The sequence below is a fragment of the Panthera pardus genome, unplaced genomic scaffold (genome assembly GCF_024362965.1).
Source record: "Panthera pardus isolate Hobbes unplaced genomic scaffold, ASM2436296v1 HiC_scaffold_24, whole genome shotgun sequence".
Classification (NCBI taxonomy): domain Eukaryota; kingdom Metazoa; phylum Chordata; class Mammalia; order Carnivora; family Felidae; genus Panthera; species Panthera pardus.
In genome coordinates this window covers 39,465,901-39,488,525 of record NW_026526810.1, presented here as the reverse complement: position 1 = coordinate 39,488,525, position 22,625 = coordinate 39,465,901, and the positions used below count along the sequence as shown (strand labels likewise).

Here is a 22,625-nt window from a genome sequence, read left to right as displayed (position 1 = left end):
GTGGAGGGCAGAGGGGAAAGTAAAGGTGTTTTGGATTGTCTCTCTCAGAGTGCCATAAAACTAGTGGGCTCAACCAAATGTCTTGCAATACCTGAGGCATGCAGCAAATGAAGAAAAGTCCTGCTCCAAATGCCATAGGACCACTGAGAGTCCTCAAGAAACCCTCCAACTTTAATCTGAGGACTTCACTAAGCCTTGGGCTAGGACGCACGCAGCACCATAGACCAAAACCTGTCTGGCGCGTTCCCCCAACTTCATCAGTGGTTAACCAACTCATCACTCAGTTTTCTATGTACATTCCACTTCTTCCAAACACCTGCCCTAGCGCCCATAGCGATCTTACTATTATATTGTTTTATTATTACCGGATTAATCTCTGCCTCCCTCCACCCCTCGGTAGACTCCATAACGGCAGGGATCGTGGATACCTGTCGGGATTACAGTTGCACTAGCAAACACTTTCTGAATAAACCCGAAGAGCTGATGAACCGAGAAAACACACAAGTCGCACACGCGGGCCCAGACGAGGGTTGACACCCCCCCACCCCCGTAACTTCCGCCCCTTCCCGCTCCTCCCAGCGCCCCCTTCTCCTTGCCTGTGTTTGTTTCCGGTGTTTCAATAAAGCTCGATTCGGCTCGAAGAAGACCTGTTCTTCCGGGAAAATGGCGACTCCCGCTCGTGCCCCGGAGTCCCCGCCGGTCGCGGATCCGGCGCTAGCCGCGGGGGCTGCTGAGGAATCCGAGTGCCCGCCGCCTCGCCAGCCTCAGCCCCCGCAGAATGTCCTCGCTGGCCCGCGGCTTCGAGCCCCAAGCTCCCGAGGACTTGGGGCGGCGGAGTTTGGCGGAGCTGCAGGAGATGTTGAAGCGCCAGGAGAGACTTTTGCGCAACGAGTAAGCTTGGGTCCCGCCGAGTCACTGCCAGCCTCCTTTGGTTCGGTCTTCTTGGGACGCGTTCCCTCGCCTTCCGCCACATCGGGTTCCCTACCCTGGAAGGTGACCTTGCCTCAGTCAGACCTTTCCGGTCCCGCTGGCGAGCGGACGGCCTCCAGCCGCAAAGCCGGCTGCGTCCTGGTCTGGCACGTAACGCCTGCGGAGATTGCTTGTATGCTGAAAGGCTGCTTACCGTTTCAGCTGTTCCTTAGCTTCGCGTTGATTTTAATTGTTTGACTACTTCCTTGAAGGGAGGGTCTGTGTCCTAAATCCTTTGGTAATCCCGCTCCCCTGCGGCCCGTATCGTGCCCAACACATCTTGTCAATTTCATCTTTCGATCGTATTTTTACAGGAACCGTAGGAAAGGGTAAGAGTGATAGGATATAAAGTGCAGATATATTAGGCAGAAAAAGTTTGTCTCATTCAGCTGGCCGACTTGACGGTAGCAGGGGAACGATAAAATGGAAGCGATTTTTTAGGAAGCTTATTTTAGCAGCTTGGTGCAGGATGGTTTTGAGGGAATAAGAGAAGACAGTTGGTTATTTCCAGCGAAGTTCCCAGCAAGAGGGCTGTATTTGAAAGGTAGTTATGGGACTGGGAAAACTACATCAGGCATGGAATAATTTGAATATGTAGGTGACAGAGAGTGCTGAAGTTTCCAGACTGTATAGAGAACCACTGATAAGAACAGAAAACCTGGGGAGGGGAATAGCTCTGTGGTTGATTTTTAGAGGGTACTGAGTTGAGGGGAGAGTTTTATCTACTTAAAAGCTGGAGAAGCCATGAGGATCAGGAGCGAGAAGGCTGGGAATACATAGGAATTGCAACTGGAGAGGAATATTAATGTTGAAATTGTGGGAAGGAATGTAGTGTGAGACATAGAATAGGGAACCCGAAGTATAATCTTCCCTCCATCTATTATATGGATAAAGAAAAGAGAATCTGAAAAGGAACTTCTGTCACTTAGCAAAAGGGTCAAATGACCATTTGGAAGCTTTCTAGTAGAGACAAACACTTGGACTTTTTGAGAATGGGATTTTGATCTAGAGCAGATAATTAACGTTTTTGGTCTCTGGGACCCCTTTAGACTGTTAAGACTCACTGAGCCTCCCAAGGAGCTCTTGTTTTATGTGTATCTACTGATATTTACTGGCGTATTAGGAATTACAGTTGAGAGATCTTTAAAACACCAGAATACACAATGATTAGCCATCAGAGCAATGATACCATCACATATCATGTGAGCTCTGGAAAACTCCACTGTACCCATATGAAAAAATGAGCATGGATATGGCAAATAATGGTTTAGTATAATTATGAAAATCATTTTGACCTTGCAGACCCATCCACCTTCCCTCCCCAGTAAGATCTTGGAGATCACACTTTAAAAACTGCTGATTTTTGGAGTGTCTTATGGAGTATTATCATATGCTTAAAATACTTCGGCTGAAATTTAGACACATGAGGCATATTCCTTATTCTTCCTACATCCCTTATTTTTTAGGGTATTTAGATCACGACTCTTATTTCGTTCCTCTTTTGAGACCGTTGGAAATCAGATTTTTTACTTAAAGATAGATTTTTCTCCCTTTGAGGATAATGCTTTGTCTTTCTATCTCAAGTTTAAAAACATGGCTGTAACATACACATTTTTTTTTCCATTTAACAGAAAATTCATTTGCAAATTGCCCGACAGAGGTAAAAAGATCTTAGACTCTTTTGCCAAACTGAAAGCTGCCATTGCGGAACGTGAAGAAGTTAGAGGAAAAACTGAACTGTTTCATCCTGTTAGTTTAGACTGTAAGCTAAGGCAAAAAGCAATTGCAGTTGTTGATGTGGACACAGATAAGGCCCAGGATTCTGACCAGATACTTGATACTTCGTCTCCAGTTTGTGGCTGTTCCTCTGTAAGTAACTTCAAGTCGTCTGAAACAACCTCACATCAGCATCCTACTCACAAAGGCAATGAAGAGGCTCCAGAGGTTGAGGACAGAGTGAGCAAGTGCCCGGTTCCCAGTAGCAGAGCCAGTGTGCCTTCCTCTTCTGAAGCTGGTGAGCGTCTGCCTCAGCATCGTGTTTCAAGTCAGGCAGAAGATCATTCTAGCAGCTCGGACAACCTGTTTATTGATAGGTTACAAAGGATCACAATTGCGGACCCAGGTGAACAGCATTCGGAACAGGACAGGAGTGCTGAGACCTTGGCAGGGCTTTGTCGTGGGGCACAGAAGAAGCCTCATTACATGGAAGTGCTAGAAATTCGAGCCAAGAACCCAGTGCCCCCACCACATAAATTTAAAACTAATGTGTAAGTACCATCAGAAACAGGCCTGTCACGGGAACATACTCTTTGTTAAACTCAAAAAACTGGGAGAATGCTTTTAGTTTGCTGGACTTTGTGTGGGATCTGCTTATAGTTAGGTAAGAGCATATTGTGGAAACAGCCTGGCTGGGGTGGAGGATTCATGTTGGAAAATCCTTTAGGTTTTTAGCCAGAATTGAAAAGGTTTCAGAGAGCAGGTGGAGTATTGAATTTCAGGGTGTTTAGCCAATATTTGATATTAAACCCAGAGTTAGAGAATTTATTATGACTTTATTTTTCACAACAGTTTTTTGGTATGCAGCTCCCCCCTTAGATTAGACAGTAAGTTAAGGGAAAAGCAGCTTTAGAAGCTTACAGACATCTCGGTGAAAAATATCTGCGTGCTCATGATATGTAAGCAGCTGGTGCTGGGGTGACACACAAGTAAAGCTCCTGCTCCTCAAAGAGCTCAGGACCTAGATGAAAACCCAAGCCTTACACATTTCAAAGAACATTGAACTATATAATAACTTCAAGGGGAAGGGAGCCGAGAAGGGTTAAAGAAACTGAAAAACAGATTCAGGCAGGACTGGCAAACTAACCTTGCCATAGTTTTGTGTCTGAGTCTCCAGAAAAAGAAAAGCTCTTTGAAGAGAAAAGAATGTTATTCACTCATATGCAGATGTAACATTCAAATCAGGGAATGGTTACTGGTACTGTACCTGCCTGTATTTACCAGGATGTAACATCAGATACAAAATGGAATCACTGCTGTCTCTCTTGGAAAAACTGAAAACCTCTGGTTAGAAGTACTTAAAACTTTTATTAAAGAATTACTATAAGAGACTAAAGTTTAACCCTGCCATTTTTTTTAACTTGAAAACATTTTTCTTCTATATAGAAAGCCAGGATTATATTACATTAAAATTTAGTTAAGAATAAAGAGTAATCTTTGTGCCCTTTGTCGGTAATCTTTCATCTTGTGTGCAGTGAGGTAGGTTTCTTCACTTCTGGGAAGACAGAAAACCAGAAGCATCATCTAGTTGGTCAGAGAATACATGATCCTGGTTCTGGGTTATGGTCATATAGCTGTAGGTGGGAGTGGGGAGAGCCAGAGGGCTTCCTGTACGGTTAAAGCAGATCAGGAAAGGCTGGCCTGGTCAGCTGTGGATTGAGGGATTCCATGTATGAACAGCCTTTGGCTCCTTTTCTGCTCTTCCTCTGGCCTGCTACAGGCTCTTCTGGCTCCAGAATACCACCTGGATGCTGGCAGCTACCCCTCCTATCCCTCTACCTTAGGTCTTCCGGAACTTGAGATCCACATGCCCATTATATTTGAAACCATGTGGGTGTTCTATGGCACCTCAGCTTTATCATGTGCAGGATAGAACACTTCTTCCTGCACTGACTTTCTCCTATATTCCCTAAGTTCATGGTGCCACCACTTTGGTTTTTTTTCCCCAAGGTGTGTTCCTTTTTATTCATATTTGCTAGCCAGAAAGACCTGCCTGATGTATTTTGTTGACCTTCATCTCTAGTCATTCTTATTTTCATCCTTTCCTATCAAAAGGGAAGGCTCTCATCCCTCTCTTGGGCTATAACTGACCTGTTCTGGATTCTAGTCTTATGTCTTCCAGCCCATCCACTCCACTGCTGCCAAAATGAAGTTAGTAAAATGCAGATCTGAATCCGGTACATAGAACAGAACTCTTTGCTGAAGACTGGGCCCAGCCAACTCCCCAGCCTTATCTTACCACTGTTCCTGCATGCCCTAGCCCCTGAACTTCCCTTATGTCTCACCATATTGCCCCTCATTCCCACAGTGAGCATTAATTATTCCATGACTCCTCAGAATTCACTGTTTTAAAGCTTTTCTGACAACCTTCCTGTCTCCCGTTAGAACTGGTGGTTCAGTGGTGCCTGGGTGGCCCAGTTGGTTAAGCATCCGACTCTTGGTTTTGGCTCAGGTCATGGTCTCATGGCTTTGTGAATATGAGCCCCGCCATTGGTCTCTGTGCTGACAATGTGGAGCCGGCTTGGGATCCTCTCTGTCCCTCGCCCGCTCATGCCGTCTCTCTCTCAAAATAAATAAACTTAAACAAAACTGGTGGTTCAGCTCAAGTGTAAGGTTTGAAGAGAGAAGGAAAATACAAAGAGTTTGTCAGTCTACCTATTATCTGTTAAAAACAGTGGGTTGTCATATATCACTCTCCAAAGGGCCGATTTAAATACTCCTGCTTTTGAACTAAATATGTTTAAAAATGGGAAGGATTTGTATCTACAAATAGAAATATTGGTAAACTCCTATTACCTTTGCAGAAGAATGAATTGCTAGGTTAAAGGCCGCTTCAGTGTGTTAATGTTGTAAACACGTGTCTATAAAAAGGAAACAGTCTGATGACAGAACATAAATTTTCCCTCCTTCAGATTACCTTCACAACAAAATGATTCATCTAGTCATTGGCAGAGAACAGGGTCTCCCATTTCCTTGGAAGAAAGGCGGCTCAGGGATAAGAAGCATCTTGATGACATCACAGCAGCTCGGCTCCTGCCACTTCACCATATGCCCGCACAGCTGCTCTCCCTGGAAGAATCTGTGGCACTTCAAAAACAGCAGAAACAGAATTATGAGGTATTAAGAGTTTTACGTGTTTCTTGAGTGTGTGTTGGATGCTGCTAATCAGAGTTCACTCCAGCAAGTTCAGAGAGGACAGAACTTAATAGAAGGGAGTAGGTGCTTGAGAAATGGCTGGCTAATGCCATTGGCTCTCAGGTGTATGCCTCCAATTTTCAGAGTCTCGGAAGTCTGCAGGGCCCAGCTGGAGATGATCCCAGGTACCTGCAGCAGCAGCAGAGTGGGGAGGAAATGTGGGAGACTCAGGCAGAATTCCCCATCTCTTAAAGCCTATGCTGTTAGGCTAGCAGAAGTCTTACTTCTCTGTCTTGTATCTCGTAAACCCCATGTGAGAGATTCTCAGTGTAGAATCTAGCCTCAGTGGTAGAATCAGGGAAGTGTTTTCAGGTTTCCATCTCCTGCCAAACAGGGAAGAGCATAACCCTGGGGGACTACTGTGGTGTTACCAACAGACGTTTGGACACTAAGCATAAAAGCATGATCTGCAGGGGCACCTGGGTGGCTCAGTCAGTTAAGCGTCCAGCTTGGGGTCAAGTCATGATCTCACCGTTCATGGGTTTGAGCCCCCTGTGGGGCTCTGTGCTGACAACTCAGAGCCTTGAGCCTGCTTCTGATTCTGTGTCTCCCTCTCTTCCCCTTCCCCACTCACACACACTCTGTCCTCTCTCAAACATTTAAAAGAGAGAAAGCATAATCAGCAGGCCCTTGTGAAGACAGAAGAGTCTTTAGTCGCCTGCTTTAGTGACTTAATTTTGTATAGCACTTTCCTCAAAGATCTGGGAGTTCTGCAGAGAACTTTAAACATATATATGAACAGTTTATGTACAGACTGATGGGATGGGAGAAAACAAGTGTGAGGGCAGTAGGGAGAAAAGAAAGAGTCCAATGTACTTAGATAGGAGTAATTTGAACCTCTAGGAAAACAGCAGCTTAACTTCCTAGTATTGTTAGCTAAATTCTAATCAGGTGCCATACCCCCAGTTAATACAAAACTAGGCTGTTATTCAGTCTTGGCTTTTCACAAAAGTTCCATTGGCATGGGTTGTTGGCATTTTCAAGGCACTCCATTTTAAAAGCCATTTTTCTTCCTCGTGTATTAAAGAATTATTGCCTAGCTATGACTGCAGCAGTGGGGATTTGTTTTTTAAATTGTTTATATGATGTTCAGTGCCTGTCCTAAGGTATTTTTAAATTGAATTCAACTCCTCCGTTTGACACTGGGTTCCTCGGCAGAGTAGTAGTAGCTCGCACCCAGAATCTTCGTGGCCTCAGGGAATGACCTGAAGAAGTTCCCAGGCATAGGGTCAGAAGTGTGAGAAAAGTGAAGAGCCAGATGAGAAATGGGCATTGTCACCTGCCATCAGTCAGTCAGCGGTAATGTCCATGGGTGTACCTGAGCACACTGCCAGTGTCCAAAACGTACTTAGACTTACAGTTGCTTAGCTGTTTTCTTGGGAATATTTGGAGAGGGATAGTCAGCTTTTTACTATTGGTTGCTTGATTTTCATTGTGACGTTGGAATGTTAACTCTCAAGCCTAAAAGCCATGACTTCATCTGGGAAAGAAGATTCTTTTTTGGAGGATCAGCACAACAGCGTTAGTGATTTTTTGACATTTGATAGTTCAGACTTCTGTGAGTTTGTGTATACACGTGCATGTGTCCACATACTTAAAAATCTATCCATATTTGTCTTTTAAAAATTTGTTTTAATGGTTATTTATTTTTGAGAGCGAGAACACAAGGGAGTGGGGGAGGGGCAGCGAGAGGGAGACAGAGGATCAGAACAGGCTCTGTGCTGTGAGTGCAGAGCCTTAGGCAGGGCTCAAACCCACAAACCGTGAGATCATGACCTGAGCTGAAATCCAAGAGTTGGCCACTTAACCGACTGAGCCACCCAGGCACCTCCATGTTTGTAACTCTTGCAGCACTAAGCAGGTTACTCAGTTTCCCAAGTAGAGGGGGAGTATTTCCGTCCACTGCTGTCTATTATTGGAAATGTGACCGCAACTGTAGCAGGCTAGTAGCTCTCCCCAGCATTACCCGCTTGTATCTGTGCTGGGCACAACCTCAGACTTGTCACATTGCTACAGAGAGCACTGAGTGGGGCGGTGTGCCCCTTGATTTCCTTTTCTCTTTAGAGGACTTCTGTTGCAAAAATTGCAGGGAAGAAGATGTGAATGTGTAACTATTTGCTTCGATTTTTGTTTTCAAGGAGATGCAAGCCAAGCTCGCGGCACAGAAATTAGCTGAAAGGCTTAATATAAAGATGCAGAGCTATAATCCAGAAGGGGAGACTTCGAGGAAGTACCGAGAAGTAAGGGATGAAGATGATGATCAGTCCTCTGGTGAGGAGTTCTGAAGACAGGCATTGGGATAAAGCCTGAATCTCTGTCTGCTGAGATGTCATGGTCACATCAGACTTTCTAACAAGTATCAAGATCAGTGTCAGGCATTGTTGAGGGAAGGAATTTTATAAAGTTACACAAAGGTAGCTCTTAAAAGAGCCCAGTTTGTCTTTCAGGAGAGGACTTTGATGTGCTTAAGAAGTTTAATATTTGAATATTGTGTTTAACCATATTGTATTAAAGTTCTGCAGTATGCTGTGTGTTGGTCTGATATTTTAGTACATAGTAAGCACGGTTTTATTTTCCTCTAAGCCAAATGAAAGCGGGTAACTGCTCTTTTCCTTATTCTTACCTCTGTGGAATAGCATTTATTACATGTCTTTCAGTAAAATATTTGGTTGCCCCAGGCATCACCTAAAATGAATTAGGAAGATAAAGTTCCCTCCTTTTTTGAGTAAGGAAGGGAGCAGTCTAGAGAATTTTATGCATGTTTGCATGGGGTTGAGGTATTGGATGTGAAATACCTAGGAAGGCACTCATAGAAAATTCTTAAATGTTTGTTTCCTTCTTCTGTCTTCCCTTTAGGAAGAATGTTCTTTTTCTTCTGATTAGGAATAAGGAGTACTTTTAGTTGATGCTGGAGGGTGGAGGATCTTTCTGGATGGTCAGATTTGCCTGGAGTAACACAAGATACAGGAAAAGTCTAGGGTGACTGTGTAGGGGAAGGGAATAGCTGTTCTTAGGCTTGCCCTAAGAGGTGACCAGTTCAGTTTGGTAAGAACACCATTTTTTTTTTTTAAAGCGACAATTGAATTTTCAACACATAGCTTCCCTCTCCCCAGCCCTGCCCCAAAGAAGCATATGTAGACTACAGAAATCTCAATCCCATATGTATACATGTTTATGTAATTTTGAAGGATTATGTGGAGATTTCTTTGTTTACTCTGTTGGAGCCTTTAAACAGTGTTGAAAGGAAGAATAAAATAAGAGCATCTTCATAATGTTAATGGTGATGTTTTACTGGTGCTTAAGTAAATTTAACTTGCTTTAAAAGAGACTTTCATATATGAAATTTTCATGAAGACACATTGAGGTGTGTGATAGGAAGGGCTCAGTTCTCTATCACGGACATACGGGCACCACTACTGCTTTCCGTCCCCTTCCACCCCTCCGCCCCCCCCCCCCCCCCCCCGGCAAATATAGAAATACCCTGAGGTAACAAATTCATTATTTCTGCTTTCAAAAACTAATAGTAAATGGATTTTGCAACATAAAATTATTCTTTAGAGAATAAAATAATACACTTCTGGAAAGCCAGGTAATATGGAAGGGCTCACGTGCATGTACACACAGTCCCCTGTATTCATATCACCTAGAGAGAGCCTCTGTTCAGGTTTGGGTATATTTTGCTTTTACATACTTTGCAATGCATAGCTATATGTTTATATTTTCAATAATGCAATCATACTGTACGTTGTTTCATAGTCTGCTCTATGTATTGTAAACATTTTCCATGTTAGATATTTTGCATTTTAGATAGCTACAATTCAATTTTATGGGTGTACCATAACTTGCGACACCAACTTACTGTTTAAGAACTTGATTGTCAGTTACAATGTAAACTGTAAACAATGTGATCAACGTCTTAAAAGATAATCACATTTGTACAAAAATGATTTATTTCCGGAAGATACCTTTCTAGAAGTGAAATTGTTAGCTGGAAGTGTAGGTACGTGTGAGAGTCTTGATGTACATCACTCACCATAAAGATTGTGTCCCTTTATGTACCTGCTAGCAATATCAAACTCCCAGAACTGAAAATTGCTGTTTCAAGTGTTTGCAAATTGAATAATTACGGGAAAGGATTATTTTTAAAATTTGTATTTCTTTGATTACTTAATGAAGGGTGTTTTTTTCATGTTTGTTGACCATTTATATTCATTGTTTTGAGCATTGCTTATTCATAACTGTAATTCATTTGAGAGAGTGCTGTTTTTATTGGTTTATAAATTCTTGATGAATTAAGATGTCCATCTTTTGTCATATGTTATTGTTTTAGGTGTTACTTTCTTTTTAATACAGTTTGTGGTGTTTCAGTGTAGAAGTTTTCTTTAGGAGTCTACCTTTGCCGTTACCCTTGGGAGTGCCTTCCCTACCCCAAGGATGGAATGTATTTGTCCTTATTTTCTAGTACTTTTTTAAAATTTCACTTTTATATTTATATTAATTCAAAAGGAAATTTTTAATCCATCTGAAGTTTATGTGGGGATATATGAAGATTTAATTTTAATTTTTGCAAATAGTTGACCAGTTGGTTCAGCATCATAAACCATCATTTCCCCATTGATTTGAAATGCTGTCATAAAATATGAAATTCCCATGTGTCTTTTGTGCTATGGGCCTGCTCACGGGCCTTCCAGTTTTTCCTGCACTATTTTAATAATTATGGATTTAATCAGCATTAATATTTGGTATACAATTTCTCCCTCATTCTTTTAAATTCTGTAAACTATAACCTACAGAAAAGTACTTAAAACAGGTGTGTAGTTTAATGGGTAAAGCAAACAGTTATGTAATCACAAACCAGATGCAGGAAAGCTACTGCCAGGACTCTGGAATCTCCCCAAGTGTCCCCTATTGACACCCTATTTATACCCCAGAGGTTACTACTATCCTGACTTTATACTAATACTTTCCCCCTTTTAAAAAATGGTTTTTACCCATTGATGTATGCAATAATATGGTTATGTTGTTTTGCCTACTCTGGCCTGATACAGATGGAATCCTACTGTGTGTGTGTTTGGTGTTTTTGACTCAACATTGTTTATAAAATTCATGCCGTGTATAGGTGTGGTTTATCCATGTCACTGCTGTGCGATGTGCCATTTCATCAACACCACTTCCATCGAGTGTGACGGGCACTTCTGTGATAGTTTCCGTTTTGGGCGAGGATGGGTGATGCTGCCACGAGTATCTTTGTGCACGTAAACACGTTTCTGTTGGGTATTTATCTAGTTCACTTGCCGGGATATAAGGCATGTGTTATCTTTCACATTTAGTATTCCCACCATCCCCTGTCCAGCGCCTGTGAGAACTCCAGTTCACTAACACTTGATCTGCCTGACGGGCATTTTAGTCAACGTGATGTTTTTATGGTAGGCCTTCATTTTGGTTTTACTTTGCATTTCCCTAATCGGGGATGGCATCTAGCATCTTCATGTTTCCTGGTCATTGGATTTCTTCATTTGGAAAAGTGGTCATTCAAAACTGTTGTTCATCTCCTTCCTCGTTGATCTGGAGGATGTATTCCTGATACTAATCATTATTTAGTTACATTTGTTGTAAATATCCTCTCCTTCTCTGGATTACTTTTCAATTCTCTTCATGGTGTCTGTGATGAACAGAAAGTCTTCATTTTAATTGCAAAATTCTCAATCTTTTATGTTTAGTGTCTGAGGAATCTTTTCCTAACCTGAAGTCATGAACATATCCTTTTAAAATTGTTTTAGTTAAAAAAATGCCCTATAATTTTGCCTTTCCATTGTGTCATGGACTCTACCCGGAAATTATTTGTGACTGTGTGAGGGAGGATCCTGGGGAGCTTCTTGTCCTGGCACTGTGCAGCATATGGCTTGCCCATGTGCGTGTTACTGACTCCCCTCTCTGGTTCTGTTAATCTGTTTGTGATCTTATCACTCCATGGTATTTATGGTAGCTTTATGGTAAGGCTGGAGTAAAGCTTGCCATCCTATTCTTTTTTTTTAATATTTATTTATTTTGAGAGAAGGAGAGCGCAAGCAGGGGAGGGGCAGAGGTAGACAGGGAGAGAGAGAATCCCAAGCAGGCTCCATGCTCAGTGAGGAGCCTGACCTAGGGCTCCATCTCACAAATAGTGAGATTGTGACCTGAGCCAAAATCAAGAGCTAGACGCTTAACTGACAGCCACCCAGGCATCCCATGCCATCCTATTCTTTAAGAGTGGTTTGGATATTTTTGGCTTTGCATTTTCACATTAAATTTTAGAATCAGCTTACTATGTTCCGCAAGAAACAAAACAGACCAAAACCCTTGGTAGTGCAGATTTCCATTCGTTGAAAAAAATGTTTGATATTCCATCATTAATTAATTTTTTATTCCTAACAAACTTAGGAGACAGGAGATCTGGAACCTTGCCATTTATGAAGTAATAATTACTATTTCAACGAGGATGACTAGTTTTGGGCTACACAAGTTAAAGAGAAAATTGAGAACACCATTTTACTGTGAATAACCCTAAAGCATTGTGTAGTTTGGTTGAGATGAGTTAGCAAGTGAGGGATTTTATTTCGTAATGTGACATGATTCGATTTTTATTTTTCAAAACTACTATTTCTCCCGTTTACAGAAAAGGAAACTGAGGCACAAGGACTTGAAATAACTTGTCCAAGGTCACCGAGTTGGAGATAAGGTTTGAACCCAAGCTGTATATGCTCTTAGCTCATAATCACTGTTGCCTCACCAACTCCAATCAAAAGGGTACGGACATAGTGGCCATGTTATCATCTGAATTGCAGGTGGACAGAAGTTAATTTTTGAAAATAAGTTTTAAGGAAGACTTTTTAAATGTTAAAATTAGGTTCAAAATAGGAAAATAGAGTGAATTTGCAGTCTAAACTCTTCATCTTCAATTTTCAGGTGATTACGTTAAGAGAAGGGAGTGCTGATAACCCGAATGGCGTAAGATGTTTGAGGAATAATCTCATTATATAATAGTCACCTATAAGATAATAATTTCATAGGCCCTGTGTCTAATCCACATCACATTCTCTGGGGACCCTTCAAGGTGGACGTTGGCAGCTGTGGGTTTATCTGTATTTCCTGTATCTGGGATGGTGAGTTGATTCGCTCAAGGTCACTCAGAGGCAGCCAAGAAAAGATCCCTGCGCTCAAGTCTTCCGGGCACGTGACTGCGTGGCCTTGCGCACAAAGCCACAAACTTGAAGTTACACATGGGCTTTAATGCCGGGCAAGAGATCGGGTTACTCTCGAGTGTTTGTCAGGGTTCTGTGACTTAGGCCACAAAAGAGCTTTTGTTCTGATCATTTTTGTATTTGGAATGTTTTGTTTTTACTCATCTTAGAACCATATTGCCCCATTTTGGCCACCACCGGGATCTTTACTCTTCCCCCACTCACTCGACATTTGGCTGCATAAAACTTTCTAGAAGAGATGCAAGGCAATGTGACCTTAGGTGTCACAGGCTTTATTCGGACGAGCAGGTAAAATCTGGTAGTTCACCCTTTGCGGGCTTCACGACAGTTTGTAATGGTAAAACAAAGTAAAGTTGTCAGGAAAAAAAGGTTCTGTCTTTGTACAGGAAAAGTTGAGAGTGGCTGTGCTAAATAAATAAAAGGATTATATATCCAGCTTTAATGGGGAGCATATAGAGTCATCTACAAAATATGGCAAATTGCATTATTGACTAGCTCCTTGACAGGGAGGAGAAACTGAAAGCTATTATTTTAATTTCTGGCTAAAGTGAGGAAGCTTTGATACTGGGCTGATGAAACAAACCTAGTGTTGGGTAATAACTGAACTGGAGCCAGACCACAAATCAGAAGCGATTCTGAAAGTGCAGCATAAAAGCCTGAACAATTAAATATGATCTATTACTTCCCAGATGATTTTAGAAAACTTGGAATAAAAAAAAAGGCGAAAAAGAGGGTAAGCCACTGGAATAGCATTAGATTATTAGATTTAGGATTTAAATGCCACTATTTCCTTTGAATCCAGTGGGAAGTTATGTGCTCTCATGACGATTAAGTCTGTAAGATGAGGTCAGCGACCCCTTATCTAATGTATGGGGTATGTTTTGAGAGAACAAAATTTCAAAGTGTGGTCTTTATAGAACACTTTGGGGCCTAAAAGAGATTCTATATGAAAACCTTATTGTAACGATGGTAACAATTATGGTTGAAGTAGTTTGGGAGGTACCTTTTGGCATACGAAGTAAGATGTTTTAAAATCACCACCATATGAAACTTTTAATTTCGTGTTAAAATTAACTGAGAACAATAGAGACTCCCCAAGAAAGCTATTTTGACAAGGGGAAATTAGGACATGGAGCTAAGGAAAGACCCAGCTTCGTATGGAAAATTTTCTCATTATTAAGGCAAAAGAATGAGGGTTGTAAATCAAGCCCTCACTCGGGGCGCACAGAAATGCTCCTTACAAGACGGAGACCCAGATTGGCGCTTATAGATTCTGTCTGAAAATATTGCTAGTATATACATCACTTCTCTTAACCAGTCCCACATATATTTGTATTGAATTAAATAGCTCTTCTAGTGATTATGTTGTAAAAATGAAAGAATATCTTCTATTGATTCGATTTTTAATAAGGATTTTTTCCCCTTCAGCTACATTTTATAGGGTCAAAATGAAGCACATTAGGAAACTGTCACTGGCACTTGAAAACAAATCTCATCTCAGATTAGTATCTTTTGTTCTTAGGGAAGGAAGAAAGCTTAAACACAATTTAGGGAAACTAAGGCACAGAGCAGCATAGAGACTTTGGCTATGGTGTACAGCTGGTTCTAACAGAGCCAACTCTTTCTGCCCTAGCCCAGTGCCCTTTGCTTCATGTGGAGTCTACTTGTAATTAATTCCTTAACACATTTTTGCAAAATGACAGAAAAAGCTTTGTGCCAGAAATCTATTTTCTAATTTTGAAACTATAGAAATGCCAGGTAGTCTTAGGTACCCTTATATATTGCAACTGGGTTCAGTTACTACAGTTTTCTTGAAATAAAAATGGATAACGTAGAGGTACCTGGGTAGTTCAGTCCGTTAAGCATCTGACTCCATCTCAGCTCAGGTCTCGATCTCAGGGTCGTGAGTTCAAGCCCCTCGTTGGACTCCACACTGGGCGTGGATCCTACTTAAAAAAAAGATAATGTATATTTTAAAAAGTAACATAAAAGGGATAATGTACTATTGGTTATGCCTATTTATTTAAATTTTTTTAACATTTATTTATTTTTGAGAGACAGACACAGCATGAGTGGGGGAGGGGCAAGGGGGCAGAGAGAGAGAGAGAGAGAGAGAGAGAGACAGAATCCGAAGCTCTGAGCTGTCAGCACGGAGCCCTACATGGGGCTCAAACCCCGGAACCATGAGATCATGACCTGAGTCAAAGTGGGACACTTAACTGCCTGAGGCACTCAGGCACCCCTGCTGGTTATAAATTTAACCTTTTTCCTCTTTGCTGCCTGACTTGCTTTGTTTTGATTGTCCCCACTTTCCCAACCTCTTACTTCAGTCTTTAGCAGTGTGACTTCCACCCACTTACCAAAACCTCTCACCACCCTCTGAAGTTAACAAGGGTCTTAGGGTTCTAGTATTATTGCTGGCTAATTAGCATAATTAATAAAAATTCCAGGAAGCCTAATGGCTTCTGTGAAGCAAATGGATTTGAGAGGAATAAACCTTCTTTGAGAATTTTTTTTTTTTTTTTGGTTGAGGTGTAATTGACATAGAGCATGACATTAGTCTCAAGTATGTAACATAATGATTCAATATTTTATATACATTGGAGAAAGATCACCACAATAAGTCTATAGTTAACATCTGTCACCACACATTATTTTTTTTTTTTTTGATGAGAACTTTTAAGATCTGCTCTCTTAGCAGCATTCAAATATGTAATACAGTATTTTAACTATAGTCACCATGCTGTATATTACTTATTTTATGACTGGAAGCTTGTACCTTGTGATTCCTTCACCCCTTTCCCCCACCCCCTAAAATTGGGCTTGAATTAAGATGTTAATGACTGTGACTACAGTCAGGGGCAAGTTAACTTTTGCCCTGTTTTGTTCATAATCTCTCTGGGAACAAGGAGGATGTGGATGAACGTTCCATCCTTCTCAGGGCTTCCTGGATCTCCTGCCTGTGCCATCCTTTGGCAGGCCATGTCTGCTTCCCTCATGTGCTACTGGCTGATCTCTGCCATCAGTACCTTTAAGGAAGTGGTCAAATATGGAAAGGAGGAGTATGTCTTTCTTGCCCTACTCTATAAAGTCTCTGGTTTTAATAGTCTTGTAACCAATGATCATTTCTGAGAGTGAGTCTTGTGTTGGTTTTTTAATCATGGTTTAATTTACTGTCCAAGGGTGGGACCAGCATCACTCTTCAAAGTTTCCACCTCTCAGTCTTACCCAGGAATGGGGTCTGGAGGGCTGTGGGTTATGTGCAGTTCTCAGCCCACAAGCTGTAACTCCACTTTGCCTTTGCCCTCTATGAGAGGACACACTGAGTCTTATTAGTGCAGGGGTCCCTCAGATAATACAAACAAAAGGATACCGTTTGTAATTTGGAACTTCATTTATAGTATTGCATTACATAACATGTCTCACAACTGGCAAAGACTCACAGTGGGTCTTGATACATATTTTGAGCAGCACTGCTCTTGGCAATGACCTCAATGTTCTATATCGTTTGTACAGTATTAAAGTTGATTTCAAAATAGAAAATTATATATTTGCAAATTATGGAGGTCAAAAGTAAGCATTGGATAACGATGGATAGGGGGACAATATGGTGTCCCTGATTCAGTGTCTTTTTCTTCCTCTAATCTGTGGCTGATATGATTTCCTCTGGGGGGAAAAAGCCTTTTATTTATTGGAGTTCTTTATAAAAATACACATCCTGGAGGCAATACAATATCAATGAACTCTTATCAATTAATCTCTTAGGGCATATTAGTTCATTAGATGATTTTTTTCCTCAAGGAAAGCAGGGCTTAAGGGAATGGGAGATGAAATGGGCAAATTTTGGGAGAGCGGGAGAAGGAAGACAGGGAATGGGAAATGGAGGAGGAGAAGGACAAGGATAGGAAGAAAGCCTGATGGACCTTGAACAGCCAACGGGCAGCAAGAAAACATAACTTGGGAGACTTGTCTATCTATCTCAACTCCTGTCCTCCTGCTTGCTTGATTCCACTCCAGTCTCAAATGTTTGCTTCCAACAAAAAGGTCAAGGTCACCAATTGCCTCGATGTTGCTGAATTTAGTAGTTAATTGTCAGTCCTTCTTTTTCTTGACCCCTCAGAGCATTTGGCATAGTTGATCACTCCCTCTTTCTTGAAACCCCGTTTTTTCTTGGTTTCTGGAATACCACTCTCTTGGAGGTACTCGAAGACCACTTCCTGTTAGTCTTTGCAGGTTCCTTCTTGTCTTCCCATCACCAACCACTGAAATGCCCACAGTTCTTTCCCTGAAACTCTTCTCCACCTATGCTCATTCCTTTGGTGACCTCATCCAGCCTTGCAGTTTTAAATACTGTTGATACATGGCGACTCCCAAATGATATCTCCAGCTCCGAACTCCAGATTCATATTCAGCCACAACAGAAGCGCCTGGAGGAGAGTCCTGCTCTCTTGGGCAAGGAATCAGGATCTACTGGCAGTGGTGGTGGTGGCAGAGTTCTTGCTCTGGTATTCACAAGTTGAATTCTTGGCCAAGTCACTTAACTTCTTGGGATTTGAGTTTTCTGGTTTCTAAAAGGAGGGAGTTGGATTTGGTTAGCATCTCCCAAACCATGGATCTTAAAACAGAAATCCTGTGGAAAATGGGATTTGGGGGTCAAATGAGCTGTCATGCTCCATTACCTGGATTGTTGCGGGGGCCTCCTATCTGGTCTCCCTGCTTCTGCCCTGGCCCACATCCACAGTGGTGTCTCAATAGAGCAACCAGCTCTCTGTCAGTCTCTATCCTGACTTTGTGAAGATCTCATCAGATCAGGTCATTTTTCTGCCTCAAGCCCTTCAGGGGCTCCCAACTCAAAATAAGCTAAATTTTTATGCTGGCCTACGAAACCCCCCTGATCCCACTATAGGTTACCTGACTGCCTCCTTGCTGTTGCTGTTATGGGTCAAGAGTGCACCCACCTAAGGGCCTGTGCATGACTATTCTCCCTGCCTGAATGTTCTTTTCCCCATGCATGAGCAAGGCTCATTTCTTCATTTCCTATAAGTGTTTATCCAAATGTCACTTTGTCAGGAACGCCAATCAATATAAAATAATCCCTCTCAGCTGCTTTGTTTTCCTCTACAGAATTGTACATTTTCCTGTTTGCTTATTATCTGACTTGCCCCACTAGAATATGAAGGCAAAGATTTTTATTTGTTTTGTTTATTGCTATATCCTCAGTGGCTTAGAACAATGCTAGACATAATGGGCACTCAAGAACAGAATACTTTTTTTTTAAATGTTTATTTTTGAGAGAGAGGGAGAGCATGCATATGCAGGGAAGGGGCCGAGAGAGACGGGGACAGGGGGTCCAAAGCAGGCTCTGCACTGACAGTAGCAAGCTCAATGCAGGGCTCGAACTCACAACCCACGAGATCATGACCTGAGCTGAAGTTGGACGCTCATCCACTTGAGCCACCCAGGTGCCCCATCAATAATAGAATAAACAAGTGCATGAGAAGCTGAGAAGATGGAGAAGATGGCTCCCTGAGCCCTGCTCTGCACCTGCCTGAGAGTCACTGTCCTCCCTGGGAAACCACGATGCCCAACACACACCAATGTGTTTTATTGAGGACATGAGCTCACATCTGTGGTCTCCCTTCTCATACATACCCTGTGAGGTAGGTATTATTACATCGTTTTCCTGAAAAGGAAACTGAGGGTCCATGGGGTAGTGGCTTTCTCAAAGTCACACACTATTAAGACCTGCATCTGTCTTTATCCAAGTCAAGTGCCATTTTCAGTCTCCCATGGTGACTTTCCCATTCCTTTTGCTTGCATTCCAGACGGCAAGTACCTGGCCTTCCCTGCGGGGCTGGCAAGGATCGTGTCACTGAGGCCTTCTGCTGGGCCCATGGGGGCACCCATCCCTTTGGTCCTGACAGCAGTGCTGTGATGAGCTGTGTCTTTCACAGATATTTTCCTTAGTGATGAGAGGCAGGGGTGAAACAGAGGGCAAAGAGCATGGAAACAGCCCAGGTACTAGGCCTTCTCTAGCTCTTTCCCTCCCAGCTCTTTGGTTCTGCCTTCTGCAGCCACCGCCTCTCCCCAGACGCCCAGTACCTCTGCACCCGCCAAAGCCAGAAGCTCAGATCTGCCACGTGTTCCCAGGATAATGTGACTGTTACTTAACTGCTCTATGCCTTCTTACCTGAAAAGTGTGGATAACAAGAACAGCATCACGTCCTAGGCTTGTTGTGAAGATGAGATAGTTCTACGTCCACAACAACTGTTAGCTGTTATCCTTTCTGCTTCCAGCCTGTTTTCCATTCAATGCCTGCCCAACCCCTGCTCCCCCTGCATCGCTCCTTCATAGAAGAGAACAGAAGAGTCAGGTTGCCCATCTTGAGCCCTTTCTTGGGGCACGGCTTTGCCCTTCGGTCCTCAGGAGTGATCCAAATGTCATAGGTCACAGAGACAGCAGCATTCAAAGAGTAGAATGAGACATTCCTTCAGTAATGGCAGGTTGTTCTGTCACATCATGGTTCCTAACCATGGGTTAGGGAGGAGTCGGGTTATAGGAAGAGAACAGGTTTAGGGGACAACAACACACAGTTGGTTTTGGACTCGTATCTGTGGCGGTCCTCGCAGATGCCTAGGGGACTGTTGGAAAGGCAATCCTACCCCTTGGGAAGTACATCAAGACTGGAGACCAAGGATGAGGCCCCTCCATATGGAGAAGCTGATTGAAGCCCTTAGAGCAGATGCTCAGAGAGAGCCCAGAGCAGGAAGAGAAAGGACCAGCGACCTTGGGAAGCATGACAGAGGCTGCACAGGGCTGGCCTGACATGTATCAGGTTCAAAAGTGGACAAAAATCCTGCCCCCACAGGCCTTATAGGGCTGCCACTTTGCATAAATAATTCTCATCCACAGTATACAGAGTAAGAGACATGAAAGATTACTCTTCCAGCCGGGGGGCCAGGAAGACTCCATGACAGAGGGCGTTTGAACCAGGCTATGAACCATGGGGGCAGCGCAGACCGGTGGGCTGGGGAGATGGCTGGACACAGCATTTGCAAAAGCCAGGAAGCAGGGAATTTCAGAACGTCTGGGAAACTGAGAAGTCTGTTCATATCTGACCAGTATAATGCAGAATTGGGTTCAAGGTCAAAAGCATTAAAACAAGAGTCCTAGATCGAAGCTTAACAAGACTTTAAAATGTATACGAATGTCGTGGACACTGAGATGGAGGTTAGCGTGCAGGACATCTGTTAGCAGAGTCCCAGGGAGAAACACCTGTGGAGAGAGGAGAAGGGAGCAGGACTGGGGGAGAAGTGGGGAGGCGCTGAGGTTCACAAAGTCCTCAGGTGACCTCACAGAGAGCTCGGGAGTTTGGATGGCCCTGCAGAGCCGTGTCCACATGGGAGGTACTGGGGCTGAATAGTGACCACAAAAAAATGTCCAAGTCCTCCCCCTCAGTACCTGTGACCTTATTTGCAAATGTAATAAAGTTAAGGATCTTGAGATAAGATCATCCTGCAGTTAGGGTGAGCCCCGAATCCATCAACCAGGGACCAGGGCCCTCATCAGGGAAAGGAGGGGAAGATTCGACACCCAGACTCAAAGGGAGAAGGCCATGTAAGGGCAGAGGCACAGACTGGAGTGATGCATCCATAAGCCAAGGAACGCCAGGCATCACCCACAGCCACTAGCACCCGGAAAGAGGCATGGAACAGACTCCCTCAAGGCCTCCAGAAGGGGCTTTCCTGTTGACACCTTGATATTCGGCTTCCAGTCTCCAGAACTATGAGAGAGAATAGACTCCTGTTGGGTTAAGCCGCCCAGTTTGTGGTAATTTGTTATGGCAGCCACAGGAAACTAACATAGGAGGACAGGCCTTCTTACCCTGTATGATCAGTCTTTGCATATGGACTGCCCCGGAAGGAAGCATGATCTTGGGTGAGCCACTTTTCTTCAGTGGAGATAGTCCCCAGAGAGGGCTGACAGCTGAGGGCCCTTGTGTGGCAGCACTCCCACCAGCCTGGGGAATATGTTCTGTGTTCCTGAAGAGGATCTGGACAGCACATTATAGTAGCCCCTTCTCTGTCACCAGTTTTCCCACCTACAAAATGGGAATAACAGTGAGACCTATCTTACAAGGTTCCTAGGAGACATTATTAGATGATAATTCCAGGAGCTAACATTTATGGAGCACTTACTGTATACATGCAGGCACGCCTGTACTTGGGTTCATGCTTGTATGTTGCCCCGCATTTTGTGAGAACACAGTAAACAGTAGCTATTTTCATAGGGGGCGCATCCAAGGTCACACAGCTGCCAGAGCCAGGATCAGAACCCAGATTTCCTGACTCTCAGGCTTACACCCCTGTGTCTGTAATAGGTCCCCTCTCTGCGTGTGTCTAATCAGGTCTTCTTTTCACGACACTGATGGTATTTTTATGCAGTGAAACCAAACTTGTGCTCCACAAAGGAAATGTGACTTGCCTTATCATCTGAAAGGAAGAGCTTTGAGTTGTCTGAAATTCATTCACACTCTCTCAGGCAGACTCTGTGTGACCAAACACATTAATTTGTAAGACAGGCTGGGGCAGGAGGGGCAGCTGGGGCTGGGCACAGGTCCCTGCTGCCTACAGTTGATTGGTTCTGCAGGCCTCGCGTCCCAGCATCTGCTGACATGGCATTCCTGAGATCAGGGAGAGGCCAGACACTATCGCTTTACAGAGGACGAAGTGAAGGACAGAGAGATTAGCCGATCTGCCCTCTTAATTACGTGGTGAGCTAGGGATGGAAGCAAGAATTGAGTCCAGATTTCTCCAGTCCCAGATGGGTTTTTTCATCAGGAGGCCCTGCCACACTCCCTCCCTTGGAACTGCCCCCTCTCTGGAGCCCAGGAACGCATACCTGAGCTGAGTTCAGGGCCGTGTGTCTCTGTGCGTTATGTCTCCCTCCATATTCTCAACAAGAAAGAAAGAACACATTCTTACCCTTCAGAATGGTCACTTAATTGAGAAGAGCATAGGTGATACATAATTTGCTTGATGCTTTCAGCACATTAGAAGAACTTTGGCGTGGCACATCGGGCACCCAAACAGAAGGACTCTTCAGGTTTGACCCGTGCATTTCTGTATAGAAGAATTTGCATTCGGGGGCATTGTGCAAGTTATTAATGTTAAACGAGTTTTCCCCTCTATTCAAAACTCTGAGATAAAATTCACATTGACACTATCTGGGACTGGGAAGGAACAGTGGTCATCCAGAAAGGTTCATATGTACCCCTCTCGACCCAGAGGGGACTTTAAGAACAATACTGTGGGCAGGGGCAGCTGGGTGGCTCAGTGGGTTAAGCGGCTGACTTGATTTCGTCTCAGGTCATGATCTCAACATTGGTGGTTCGAGCCCTGCATCGGGCTCTGCACTGCCTGCTCGAGATTCTCTCTCTGCCC

The 22,625-nt window shown here is 43.3% G+C and overlaps 1 protein-coding gene across 1 annotated transcript; it reads left to right on the top strand.

Moving 5' to 3' along the window:
- Positions 1–636: 636 nt before the first annotated feature.
- On the top strand, positions 637–10,236 carry POLR2M (RNA polymerase II subunit M). Its single transcript, XM_019441981.2, has 4 exons — positions 637–891; positions 2,601–3,236; positions 5,658–5,862; positions 8,079–10,236. Exons 1-4 carry the CDS (start codon positions 779–781, stop codon positions 8,223–8,225), a joined length of 1,101 nt encoding a protein of 366 aa, XP_019297526.1. The 5' UTR covers positions 637–778; the 3' UTR covers positions 8,226–10,236.
- Positions 10,237–22,625: the final 12,389 nt, after the last annotated feature.